This window comes from Prunus avium, chromosome 8 (assembly GCF_965620075.1).
Source record: "Prunus avium chromosome 8, drPruAviu1.hap1.1, whole genome shotgun sequence".
Classification (NCBI taxonomy): domain Eukaryota; kingdom Viridiplantae; phylum Streptophyta; class Magnoliopsida; order Rosales; family Rosaceae; genus Prunus; species Prunus avium.
The window spans coordinates 33,686,973-33,700,409 of NC_142291.1; the positions used below are offsets into that span (position 1 = coordinate 33,686,973).

The 13,437-nt window shown below is 39.9% G+C and overlaps 2 protein-coding genes and 1 non-coding gene across 3 annotated transcripts; all 3 read right to left on the reverse strand.

The window, feature by feature from the left end:
• Nucleotides 1-197: 197 nt before the first annotated feature.
• Nucleotides 198-2,965, reverse strand: LOC110753814 (monooxygenase 2-like). Its single transcript, XM_021954789.2, has 6 exons — nt 2,753-2,965; nt 2,424-2,570; nt 2,120-2,188; nt 1,745-1,910; nt 1,192-1,420; nt 198-891 (listed from the first exon to the last, which is right to left on the reverse strand). The coding sequence occupies exons 1-6, from the start codon at nt 2,824-2,826 to the stop codon at nt 338-340; spliced, it is 1,239 nt and encodes a 412-aa protein (XP_021810481.1). The 5' UTR covers nt 2,827-2,965; the 3' UTR covers nt 198-337.
• A 223-nt stretch (nt 2,966-3,188) lies between these two features.
• Nucleotides 3,189-6,262, reverse strand: LOC110753815 (monooxygenase 2-like). Its single transcript, XM_088246197.1, has 6 exons — nt 5,979-6,262; nt 5,732-5,878; nt 5,485-5,553; nt 5,157-5,322; nt 4,326-4,554; nt 3,189-3,947 (listed from the first exon to the last, which is right to left on the reverse strand). Exons 1-6 carry the CDS (start codon nt 6,050-6,052, stop codon nt 3,385-3,387), a joined length of 1,248 nt encoding a protein of 415 aa, XP_088102323.1. The 5' UTR covers nt 6,053-6,262; the 3' UTR covers nt 3,189-3,384.
• LOC148292593 (signal recognition particle RNA) lies at nt 4,671-4,976 on the reverse strand. Its single transcript, XR_015827322.1, has one exon.
• Nucleotides 6,263-13,437: the final 7,175 nt, after the last annotated feature.

Sequence of the window (13,437 nt, forward strand, 5' to 3'; positions counted from 1 at the left end):
GCACTTTAGGTTTTGTATTCAAATTTCTAACCGTTTCTTTTTCGGTTTCATGTATTACACTATCAAAATTAGCTTCATTAAGAAGAGTTTCATTTGTCGAAGATATACAAGTTCTAGTTTTAACATAAAACCCTTCACTTTCGCCCCGCCATTAGTTATTATTGCTAATTAAATATGTTATGAAAAATTGTTTTAAATGATATAAAAAAGAGCATATTTGGCATGAGAAAACCATTCACAAACATGTTCACAAGTAAATACATGTTAATATCTTATTTGTTTCTACAAGAAGCTTCCAGATTTTTTTGTTATGAAATAATATTAGTGTCTCATTGCATTAAGAGATGCTTAGCTTCCCACAATCAAAATCAGCCTTCTTCAACAGCAGCAGAACCAGGGAAGGAGCCAAGAACTTGTTCAAGAATGTCATAATTTTTCCCTCACTCCCTTGCAGAAAACCAACCACATAACCTGTGCTAATCAGATCAAAGCTTCTCCACTTCCTTTCATTGGCATACTTTTTCAATCCCACCTCAATCTTCTTATGTTCCTGCATTCCTTCTTCACTTTTATCTTCCATTCCTTGCCTTGAGCTCTTCGACAAGGCCTCACCAAGACACCTTGCCAATACGACGCCATCTTCTAACGCAGAGCAGCCGCCTTGGCCAATGTCCGGAGTCATTGGGTGCAGTGCATCTCCGGCTACACAAACATTGCCTTTGCTAATGTTTCCCCACAGAAGCTCCCATGGATGCCTATATCTCAATGGTGAGGATATAAAAGCATCCAACTCAGTGTTTTCTATGACAGCTCTTACTTTATCAGGTGTCTTTCCAAGCTTGCTTAAGATATGTTGCTTCAGCTGAGCTGGGTTCTCTTCTAGCTCTTTCTCTACAAGACATGAATAATAAACAAAACAAAACAAATGTGACATAAACATATTTTGAATGGTGCATTTACTAGCAGCAAAAACACTTTCATATCTGAATTGTAAAGAACCAAAAAAAAAAAAAAAAAAAAAAAACTTACTTTCAAGTTGTATGAGCAACATATTTTGAAACAATTTATCACTGTTGTTTTGTTATTTGTATTGTGATTGAGAGCTGAAAACCATTGATTCTGTAGCATATGGAAGAAAAAGTCTCTGTGGAAGCAAAAGAAAAAGCTCCAAAATTGGTATGGAAGGCTTACCTTGGCTGGAGGGAACCCAAGTGTAATACCAATAAACAGTTTTATCATCACAAGGGATGACACCAGATCTAATACCATTCCCAAAGAACTGCATGAAAATGGGATCAAAACCATGAGGGCTCTTGAAGTCGGTACGACCTCTAATAGCAGATCTCCCTGTAAATGCCGGCTGCTTGAAGCCAAGCCATTTTGCAACCACCGAGTTCACTCCATCACACCCAACCAAGACCTATTCAATCAAGGCGTTGATATTGTAAGTGATTAGATTAAAGATACAGATACTTATAACCGAAAGGATTAGAACATATATCCAACCTAAAACCAATTGATAACGGTGGATGGAGCGGCGGCCTAAGACATTATATATAATAAGGCAAGGCTTTGCATTCTCTCAACAACAAGAACTTCATGTAGTTAATGGTGTACAATGTGCAGCTATCAAACAGATAGTCCCTAGCAAGGTTGAGATGTTCTTATGCACCAGATGCTAAAAGTTACAGATATGAAAAGGTGTTAAAATTTGAACAATCAACTTTTCATCTGATTAGTCTACCCTGGCTTTGAGGATGGTTCCATCAGCAAGATGAGCCAGTTTAAAGTAGCCCGATTCGTCAATTGAAACCACCTTGGATGAGAACCTGATGGTGCCACTAGGGAGCTCATTTGCAAGAGCTTCCAACAACAAGTTCCTTTTCACACATCGAACTTCATGATGTCCGCTGCACATCAGTTAAACTCTCAAATTCTCAATCATCTGAGCATGCTCAAACTGAATGTTAATAGTCTTGTCATAAGTGATTTTCAATAGAGGGTAAAAATTAAAAAAAAACAGGAAAACAATATTTGGGGGTTGAAAAGTATGCAAAAATGAGATGCAGCAACTGGAGGATTATAAGCTACTGAGGAACTGCTCTACTGTTAAACTTACTTTTTTCCCCTGGCCTTAAATGACATTTCAAATATTGGAAGCTCAGAAATCGTTGAGGAAGTCACATTCCTGTATTCAAAACTCTGCAATCAGTTTCATGTGTGCATGTAAAGCAAGAAACTACTAGCTGAAAAAAAATATATATTATATACACACACACACACACAGAGCAAATTGTCCAGAAATTTATCAAGCAAAAGGGGTATATCTAACTCAGTTTTATTTTTTGCTGTGTTGTCAAAGTGTTCAAACATTGAAACATAATTTGACACAATAACATGTCCAAAATAGTGACATAATGTACCCATGAAGTGTCTCATGTTGTCGGCGAAGAGTATCGCCAATACCAAGGGCATCTAATGCCTTCCATGCATTTGTCCATGTTGAGAATGCAAACCCTGTTGTCCTCAAACTATCCGACGATTCCAACACTAAGCTTCGGATGCCAAGCCTGCAGCCAACAAAATTTGAATTTTGCTTGCTGCTTAGAGTCATAGTGAACTACATACTTACAATCATAACTTGTTTTAGCAGTACTAAAACACACACACACATGCACAGATGAGAGAGGGAGAGAGAGAGAGAGAGAGAGAGAGAGAGAGAGAGAGAGAGAGAGAGAGAGAGAGAGAGAACCTATGAAGTCCTAAGGATGTTGCAAGGCCAGCAATTCCAGCTCCTACAATCACAACTTGTGCTTCTACTTCCATGAATGATATTTGAGGCTTTTGCTTTGGTTTTAGTGGAAACAGACTCGCAGAACAAAAATATAGACATAGAAAGATGAGATTGTTGTAAAGAGTATTGTGGAGCCCACACAAAGAAGATAAGGAAATGATAGTCAAAAGATGAGTTATGATGTTGGGAGAAAATTTTGAAGATGCATTCACGGGAGGCCATTCTAATTGCTTATAAATAGGCTTCCTCTTCAGTTGCAAAATGCACAACCAATTCTGAGAGAAATTTGAGAGAGAGTGAGTGAGAAATTTGATAGTGTGAGAGCTCTATCTTAGAAGAGTTCTATCAGTGGAAGAAAGTTATGTCAGTGTAAAACCACAAGAGCTAAATAGAATTCTACTCCCAATATTCAGTGGTATTTCCCATATTCTGATTATTTTATTTTTATAATAAAGATTAAAAAGAAATGTCCCTTTACAGAAACTCCATACAAATTACAAAATGACAAAGAAAGTTCTTGCACTAATATGATTGACATATAAGGTTACATGCAAATCACTATTATATATGCAGAGGAAGTATCATTGCATTTAAGAGATCCTGAGCTTCCCACAATCAAAATCTGACTTCTTCAACAACAAACCAGCGAGGATTGGAGATAAAAATTTGTCCCTCAAGAAGTTCATAAATTTTCCATTACTCTCTTGTAAGAAACCAACCACTCTAGATGTACTAATCAGATCAAAGCTTCTCCATCTCCTCTCATTGGCATACTTGTTCAACCCCATCTCAATCCTCTCATACTCTTCCTTTCCTTCTTCACCCTCCTTATCTTTTCTTTCTTCCCCTGAGTTCTTCAACAAGGCCTCACCAAGACACCTTGCCAATACAACGCCGTCTTCTAATGCACAGCAGCCGCCTTGGCCAATGTCTGGGGTCATGGGGTGGAGCGCGTCTCCTGCAACACAAGCATTGCCTTTGCTGATGTTTCCCCAAAGAAGCTCCCAAGGATGCCTATATCTCAATGGAGACGATATAAAAGCATCCAATTCGGTGTTTTCTACCACAGCTTTTACTTTATCAGGTATCTTTCCGAGCTTGCTTAACATATATTGCTTCAGTTGAGCTGGGTTCTCCTCTTCTAGCTCTTTCTCTACAAGACATGAAGAATAAACAAAAAATGTAACATACAGATACTGGTTTGACATGAAGAATAAACAAAAAATATAACATACAGATACTAGTTTATTAACAGCCAATATGAAGTCCTAAAGTTTCTGAATTGAAAAGGAAAAAAATTGTCATCTTGTCTAGATGCTGAGTAACATGGTATGAAACATTCTATCACGGTTTTTTTTATTTGTGGTGAGATTGGGATCCGAAAACCATTTTGAAGCATACCGATACCGGTGCTACAATGCGGCGAAACAGTTATCTTATATTTTTTGCCCCAAGGATCTGTCGTAAGTTTGAGCCTTGAGGGTAAAAAATATGGAAGCAAAGAATCCCCAAAATTTGTGTGAAAGCTTACCTTGGCTAGAGGGAGTCCAAGTAATGAACCAGTAAACATTTGTATCATCACAAGGGATGGCACCGGATCTAATACCATTCCCAAAGTACAGATTGAGCTTGGGATCAACTCCATGACTGCTCTTGAAGGTAGCACAACCTCTAATAGCAGATCTCCCTGTAAATGCTGGCTGCTTGAAGCCGAGCCATTTTGCCACCACGGAATTCACTCCATCACACCCAACCAAGACCTATTCAATCACGACATTATTACGTTGCTTTGAAAGTACGTAAAAGTTTAAGTTGCTTTGTGGAACCATTAGGAAGAAAATGACAAAGTTTCCAGCTTTGAGGTTAAAAAAAGAAAAAAGGTTTTTGGTTCAATTGGGACAGTCTAGCAGGCCATGGCGGATCCGAGTGGCACCGACCCGTTATCCTTCCACTGCCAAGAGCGGGAGGTAGTCGTTGCTCTGTGAAGCCAGCCTTACGCAGTGCCCTCCACTCTAGAAACCCAGTGACCAGAGCCTTCGCTCAAACCACAAGGTTCAACTCTTGGCTTGGAATGGGCGGGCCAGAAGATAGCCAACCCGAACCCGACCAGCTAATACTGGAACAATGTTCCGGCACCTCAAAGCCCCCACTCGGGTTACAAGCTCACGTTGCTGAGCTCGGCAATATAACTTCCTCCTGTTAGGTTTATGAAGTGTGGTTTATGATATCAACCGAGCGATGTGGGATAAGTTGCAAAAGCCAGTGCCTCTTTAGGATAAGATCTTGGCCTTCAGATAATGACTTGACTTTTGCAAGGGCTTTTTTATGGAAAAATAGAGATAAAAAGGAAAGATCAGTCTACCTTGGCTTTGAGGATGGTCCCGTCTGCAAGATGAACCAGCTTAAAGTAGCCCGATTCGTCAACGGAAACCACCTTGGATGAGAACCTGATGGTGCCAATGGGGAGTTCATTTGCAAGGCCTTCCAACAACAAGTTCCTTTTCACGCATCGAATTTCATGGTCTCCGCTGCACATCATGTACATTCTCAATCATTTGAGCATGTTTGAATATGGATACTAACAAAATCATTTAAAAAGAAGCAAATTAATAGAATCTAGCAAACAATTGATTTCCAATATTAAGCATCAAGTAACATACTTTTAGCACATATGCTATTGATAAACTTACTGCTTTCCTTTGGCCTTAAATGACATCTCAAACGTTTGAAGCCCTGTAATTCTTGAGGAAGTCACATTCCTGTACATTCAAATCTCTGCAATCAGTTTCGTGCGTGCAAAAGTAGAAATTAGTAAGTACCAACAAACATGTCAGGATTGATTTTGCGTAACTAATGGTCGAGATTGGCAGTCTGAGAACATAACATGTTAGGATAGTTGAAGGGGCAAGAGAGAGTGATGCATGGAGAGAAAATTACCCGTCAAGTGTGACATGTTGTTGGCGAAGAGAATCGGCAACACCAAGGGCATCTAAGGCCTTCCATGCATTTGTCCATATTGTCAATGCAAAGCCTGTTGTCCTCAAACTATCAGATGATTCCAACACCAAGCTTCTAATCCCCAGCCTGCACCCAGAAATTTCAATTTTGATTCCAACCATAGTAACAAATATATGAACCATGAACATTAACATGTGTGTATTAGAGAGAGAGAGAGAGAGAGAACCTGTGAAGTCCTAAGGATGTTGCAAGGCCAGAAATTCCAGCTCCAACAATCACAACATCTGCTTCTGCTTCCATGTTGTACTTGATTATGCACTGGAGACTCAGGCTTTTACTTCTTATACCTGGGTTTTGATACAGTGTGGAAAGAGAAGAATAAAGATACACAAAAGAGACCAATGAGAATGAGAGATGACTATATTATTTATATTTGTGATGGGGATGTAAAGGTCAGGCATAACTGAGCTGAAGATGAGGATGAGGATGACGAATGATGATTGGCGGTCATCAATACTGACAGCAGCAGACAGTATTTGGGTTTGACTTCCCTTCTCTTCTTCTTGTGCTCAAAACAGCCGTCTGTTTTGACTGTGGAGGCAAATCAAAATAAACTGTGTGGGTTATTTCAAGTTTAAACCCGCGAGATAATCATTGTCAACTTCTTCTCTAGTTCAATTTTTTCTTATGATTGTATAATGGAGGAGGTGCATGATGACTTTTTTGGACAACGGAAGTATTTACTATTTATAGTGAGCTCAGATTTTAACTTCAATCCAAAACAATGAACACACAAACTTTTTGGCATACTCTCTTGCAAAATAGTTCCAGCATCCAAAATACTTTTTCTCAAGTTACTGAGTATAGTCCCTCGGCTGTAATATATTATAAAACAAATTAGAAAAAAATCGAGTATGGCCGATCGGCTATACTATTTTTAAAAACAAATAAAAATAGAGTATAGCCGCTCGGTTATACTATTTTTAAAAGAAACATTATACTATTTTTTGAAAAAAAAACTGAGTATAGCCGTTCGGCTATACTATTTATAATTGAAAAAGGCCCTGCCTCCGCCTGTCAAAATAAGTATAGCCGCACGGCTATACGATTTATAATTTAAAAAGAGGGGAAAACCCGCGTATATATGCTAGGCTACTATTAGAGCATCCACAATCATGCTCTCTATTTTTTAGTTAAATTTTAGCTTAAAACATATAAAAGTTATTTTAGGAGCTCTCTATAAAATTTAAACTTCAATCATGCTCTCTAGTTTAGAGAGGCATAAATGCTATAACTATTTTTTGATTGGTCCATCTCTATTAAAAATAAAATAAAAAATAGTTAGCATTAAATAAAGGTTTGAAATACACAAAATTGGGATTGGGTGGTGTAGAAATAGATGAGAAAGGGAAAATGGTTTCACAAAATTTGACATCACGACTTACAAAAAACTTGTGGGTCTCCAAATCATAAAGTTTGTAGCCTCATTAAATAAAATAGCATTAAATTATAGAGAGCCACTAGGAGTCTTTTCTCTCTCCTCAGATTTAGGAGCTCCTAGAGGTCTCTCTATTTTAGCAGGTGGATAGGGAGCATGGTTGGAGTTGTATTTTTACAATTCCTCCCTAAAATTTATCTAAGGAGGTGGTTTAAGGAGCCCATTGTGGATGCTCTTAATAAATAATAGTAAAATACCCCTAGCATTTAGGCGCCCATGTGTCAAAATAGGTATAGCCACGGCTATACTCTTTAAATATATTATATTTAAAAGGGTATAGCCGTGCGGCTATAATATTTAATATAAAAAAATTAAGAAAAAAGGACCTTTTATCTTTTCTAATTTTCCTGCATCTCTTTTCTTCATTTTTGTTTTACATCTCCCTCTTCCTTTTCATTCTTTAATAGAAAAACATAAACAAATAATCTTTAATTTTTATTTTTATTTTAAACAAAACGAAACAAGGACATTGTGGGAGCAAATTTCCTCCCACGAGAATATTCTGTTGAAAGATTCCCCTTTCTTCTTCGCCGCCTCTTTCTCCCTGCAAAATAAATTGGATAAGAGGACCACACCCGGGGGGTGTTGGCCAAAGGCCCTCCGATGCCTAAGTTAGTTCAATTGATTTAGGGAAAAATCAATAGCTAAATAGGGTACGGAGATATATATGTGTGGTGAAAACCGGGCTGCCGGAGCCTTATGTAAGAGAGAGAGAGAGAGAGAGAGAGAGAGAGAGAGAGAGAGGTGGCTAGGATTTGTGAAGGGAAGAGCTCTCTAGAGTTGTAGTAGAAATTCTGACGTACCTCATCCTTGTGCGTGGCCAAGTATTTATAGGGGGCCTTGACGAGGTTGGTGAGGTTGGTGTGGTTGGTGAGGTAGGTGAGGTTGGTACATTTATGGATTTGATTAATTAGGGAATTAATCAAATCCCTAATTGTGGTAGGTGAGGTTGGTGGAGTTGGTGTATTTAGGGATTTGATAATTAGGGAATTAATCAAATCCCTAATGGTGGTAGGTAGGTTAATTTCCAACATAATTAGGTAATTCCTCATTTAATTGGATAACCCCCAATTAAATTGAGTAACTCCTAATTAGGTTTAGAAATTCCCAATTAGGTCAAATTATCCCCAAATGGAAGGAATTAGGGTTCTGATTTAATTTGGTTCCCACAAATGCCCCCCAGCTTCTGCATGGCGCGTGGTGGCATGTAGGAGATGTAGATCGTCTGTTGGGCTGTCCAGCTGTAACTGGGCTTTCTTCTTGGATTTGGGCTCCTCAGTGGAGGAAGTTGGTGGTCTGCCCCCAGCCTAGGATGTTGAGAGATGGGAGTAGAATTGTCCATACTCTGATGATCTGCTAGTTGGGCAGGAGAAGTGTTCTGCCAGTCTCCCCTCCTGGGTGTAGACAACAAGAAGGTTGGCGCTATACGAGACACTCGGGACGTTCTGCTCAAGCCTCCTACTAACAAGCTCGGAAACCGTGATCTGCTCCATGAATTAGTCCACTCGCGAACTAGTTCACCTGCCGAGAAGCAAAGAGATGATATTCCTGTCCGAAGTTCGAGTCACCTGCACCAGTCAAAGGATGGAGATCGAAGCGGGAGGTCTGCTCATGGCTCAGTTGTTGAGACACGGGCAGTCAAGAGTGGAGTTGATTCTGCCTCATGGACTTCTTTGGAGGCGAGGTTGGCAGAGGCTAAGAAGATGAGAGAGTCATCTGCCCGAGCGAAGGGTTCTTCTGCAACGTCAGCTGTTGGTCCCAAGGTTGACAAGCCCAACCCCACAGGAGGTGCATGCGTGTCTGATCTGCTCAAGACGAACTTTCTGTCAAGCCCGTTCACTTGTGCTGAATTGGTTAACCACGTCCGCCAGGCCGGCGAACTTGGCACCCTCTCGAGTCTTTCCTTGGAAAAACAAAGGGAAGCGACACTCTATTTGCTTAAAAAATGATTAGTTTTTGCTGCTGAAAATATCTGAAACTCGTCTGCTGTTGCCCCCTCTTCTGCTGGTGACTTGGTTAGTCGAAAAGATGACTACTTCCGTCTTGAGCGCAAGAATGCTGACGTCTCATTTGGTTATGACAAGCTTCTTGCTAAGTTTGGCGCCTATAACAAGTCTGCATTAGAGATGGAGACATTGAGGTGCTCTGCCCTGACTTGTCCCGTGTGCAAGGAGGAACTGAAGAGCAGGTAGCTGGAGCGGATGCGGCTGAGGAGGATGTAATGGCAGATGTCGTGGAGCAGGCAGGTGGAGCTGCTAAAGGCATGGCTGGTCAGGCGGATGCAGAAGAGACTGCAGATCAAGGACCTCCCGCCAACGTATCGGAGTAGATGAAGATTTCTTTATTTCTTTTCAGCTTTTGTAGTCTGCTTTCTTGTTTAGAATAATTGGTCTTATTCGACCATCTTCCTTTTGTTGAATTTGGCCGGTTGGTCTGTATTTTGATGGCGCATCTCCCTTTGGAGATTTCTGAGTGCCGAGGTCACCCTTGGGGGGCTTCGGGCGTGTTCTACATGTCCCGTAGGATGTTTTCACTTAGAAAATTGGCGAGGGCCAGGGTCCCCCTTGAAGGACTCCGGGCGTGTTCTGCATATCCCGTAGGATGCTTTCCCTTAGGAAATTGGCGAGAGCCAGGGTCCCCCTTGAGGGACTCCGGGTGTGTTCTGCATATCCCGTAGGATGCTTTTCCCTTAGGAAATTGGCGAGAGCCAAGGTCCCCCTTGAGGGACTCCGGGCGTGTTCTGCATATCTGTTCGGTTCATTTTTACACATGATTTTTCATGTTATTCACCCACTATTTTGAGTTAGTTCTTGACATTTTATAGCTTTTTACTTCTTTTTTGTGTTTTAATAGGTTTTACTTTGGTTTGTATGAAAATGAGCTAAAAGTGCATTATTTGATATAAATTCTGTTTTTGTTCATTTTCGTAGGTCAACTTCGTGGCCTTGGATCAGCATGTTCCGGTCCTTGGATGAGGTGATGATCTTCATAAGACTTGTTCCAATGGATGTTGACTACAACATATCCAAATTTGAGCTCCATTGGATAAGTATTGCCTATCCAACCAATCCAGCATGTTACCACAGCTCTGGAAATCCGAGTTGGCCAGTTTTCACCTCCACTTAGTGTGATCTTACTTCTACTTGTTACCATGCCTTTCGTAACAATATTTTACTTTAGTTAAGTGGAATTTTCTGAGAGTATATTTGTGAGGACAAAACTTCATCATGAGAGGAGACAAGAAAACAAAGGCAAAAGTGTGCCATGATGAAAAGGAGGAGAGAGAGGAGCATAGAGAGGAATCAATTGACTTTGGGGCAGCAGCTAGGCAACGGATCATTCATTCAGTTTTTATTACAATTTGCAGAGACTTTCTAAAAGCTGGGAGCTAGAGAGCTAGAGGAGGAAGACAAAGTCATCCAAGCAAGAAGTGGAAGAGATTTCCACCATTGAAGACCTTGAGCTTCCACCTTCACAAAAGCTGTAACTTCTTTCTAGTTTTATTTCGAATTTGTGTTTGAAATGATTATGAGGAACTAAACTCCATAGCTAGGGCTTAGGTTGAAGCCCTAAACATGAATACCTTATTGTTTTGATGCTTGAGTGTATGAATTTCTAGATATTGTTGATGAATTCCAATTCACCAAATTAATCTATCCTTGATGTATGTTCTTCTTTGATTGATCACCTTTGAAAGCATGCTTCTTGAGATTGTTGGGATTATGTGTATCCTCATGTTATCCTAAGCAATAAATGGATGAAGTAAGAATCATCCATGTGAATTGGTTTCTTGAATACCTAATGTAAACACCATGCTATTAGGATTCTTGTGATGTTCATATTCTCTTTGAACTTAATGGGTTCTCCTTGTAATTGAATCGAAGTACGAACCATACCTAGGTTCGGTTATGAGGAGGGCACAAGTATTGTAGCACGAACCATGCACTTTACGTATATTAGAGAGAATCAATGCGTCTTGAGCCACGACCCATGGTCTTGATTGCGAACATCTTCATCAACACGTTTAGAGTTCATCACTTGAGTATTCATGAACTTGGGTAGAATTGTTTAGGGTGGATTCCGAAACCCTAGTGTTTGTTACATTTTGATTTCACATCTTGATAATTCATCTCTTCCATTCTCATTTAAATTCGAAGTCCATTTACTTACATGCAATAGAAATAGATCACTTGAACCAAATCAAAACCCCCCCCAATGTGTGTGTGAGTTGCGTGTTTGACACGTTACGTGTCTTTGTTACTGAATTTTATTTCTTTCTGTAATTGTTTTGGACTTTTGGTCCGCGTTGTGTTCTTCCATTTTCTGTGCTGAATCCAACCGTATAAAGAACGTGAATTTTGGACGTACGGTTGGAAAGTTATAGGCAAAACACTGGACAGAGGTCGAAACTGAAAAACAGAGAAAACGAATCTGCCCAAAAACGACCGGTCGCTTTTACCTGACGACCGGTCGCTTTTCAAGTCAAATTTTGAGTTTCGAATCTGCCCAAAAACGACCGGTCGCTTTTACCTGACGACCGGTCTCTTTAGCACTGTTCATAGGTGATAAATGGGTGATAAAAGGGTGATAGAAAATGCTGTTTGTGTTTTTGTTTAGTTTTCTTGTGTTGTTTCATTTCTTTTACACTTCTTTACTCATTTTTAGTTTCCATTTTGCATTTGTGCATTTGTGGTGTGTCAATTAAGTGTTCTTTACGTACTCAAATTAAAACTTATAGGAAGCCGACAAGTTCTTCGTGGGATCGACCCCGTACTTACATAATCTATACTTCAATAGATTCGTGCACTTGCGGGTATTTTTAATTGGTTGTTTGCACATTAATTTGTGTCCTCTTAGGAATGCAACAATATCCCGTAGGATGCTTTTCCCTTAGGAAATTGGCGAGAGCCAGGGTCCCCCTTGAGGGACTCCGGGCGTATTCTGCATATCCCGTAGGATGTTTTGGTCGTTGCCCTGCGTCTCCCGAAGGACGCTGCTTATGGACAACTATATGACTATCCTGCCTCCCTTAGGAAACGGATAGGAACCTGTATACTTCCCGCAGGAGGCATGGAGACCTCCTTTTAAGAAATTCCTGGCGCGCCCTGCGTCTCCCTTAGGACGCTTTTTTGCGGGCTGCGTCTCCCGAAGGAAATAAATAAAACAAGAAAAAAAAGAAATAACTCAAGCAAATAAGTTCCCAAGTTCAATTAGATTAATGGATTGATTCTAGCTAAAGTATGATTAAGCCATGGTGTTTGGTCAAAACCTTGTGTTCCTAATTCCCTAATTTAATCATTTGTTGTCTAACCTAAAACTAAGCATTAGGAACCCATTAAGCATAGAAGAACATTTTAAACAACCAAGTATGTATCTAATCCCTGTTGTCGAATGTCCATACATACTCTTCCTATCCATAGTTCAATTCGAATTAAAGCATGGTGTCTACTCTTAATTCAAACCAAGATAGCTAACATGCAAGCCTAAATGGTGATCAATCATTCAAACTAGCATATTAACTTATAAGCATAATGAATAAGAACAAAAACCATAATTGAAACTTGGAAACTAATTAAACTTGAATACTTAAGAAAGAATGTACATTACAAATAAAAGTAAAGTAGAACTAAGAAAACTTGAAGGAAAATTTAGTAAACTCATTTTGTTACAACAATTGACAACTTGAAAGGAAACTAAGAGAATTTGAGGGAGAGAAGGGAAGGGAGCTCTAGAGAAGTGTTTGAGAGCTCCCCCCTTTGGGGTGTGTTTTGAAGCTTGAAGGCTTCTCTATTTATAGGGCTAAGAGGGAGGAACATCATGATGAACTCCCACACCATCCTTCATCATTTGCTGCACCTCAAGCTTTCTTCACATGGGTTCAAAGGTGATCAGCTGTGGCTGCTTTTGCTGCCAACCCATGTGGTCTTCTTTTGGTTGCTGAAAAACGAGTTTTCTGAACCAGACTTGGTGTAGGAAGGCCACAGGTTTCAAAACGTATCCAATGGTGCTCAAATTTGGATATGTTATACTAGACACCCATTGGAACAACTTCTATGAATAAAGTATTCCCATCGGAGCAGTAGAAGTGTGCGTTTTGGGCCTTGCAAGTTGGCAGCCGAACAGAGACTGGAATTGACTTCATTTTATTTCTTTGCTTTACATGCATGCACATGCTTTCTCTATAATA

What these genes read in the sequence shown, in the direction of transcription:
- LOC110753814 (XM_021954789.2), bottom strand. Translation starts at nt 2,826, where the DNA reads ATGGAAGTAGAAGCACAAGTTGTGATTGTAGGAGCTGGAATTGCTGGC. An exon ending in GAACCATCCTCAAAGCCAGG is followed by an intron (nt 1,421 to 1,744) that starts GTAGACTAATCA and finishes TTGATTGAATAG; the next exon opens with GTCTTGGTTGGGTGTGATGG. An exon ending in TTGGGTTCCCTCCAGCCAAG is followed by an intron (nt 892 to 1,191) that starts GTAAGCCTTCCA and finishes CATGTCTTGTAG; the next exon opens with AGAAAGAGCTAGAAGAGAAC.
- LOC110753815 (XM_088246197.1), bottom strand. Translation starts at nt 6,052, where the DNA reads ATGGAAGCAGAAGCAGATGTTGTGATTGTTGGAGCTGGAATTTCTGGC. An exon ending in CAACATGTCACACTTGACGG is followed by an intron (nt 5,554 to 5,731) that starts GTAATTTTCTCT and finishes TTGAATGTACAG; the next exon opens with GAATGTGACTTCCTCAAGAA. An exon ending in TTGGACTCCCTCTAGCCAAG is followed by an intron (nt 3,948 to 4,325) that starts GTAAGCTTTCAC and finishes CATGTCTTGTAG; the next exon opens with AGAAAGAGCTAGAAGAGGAG.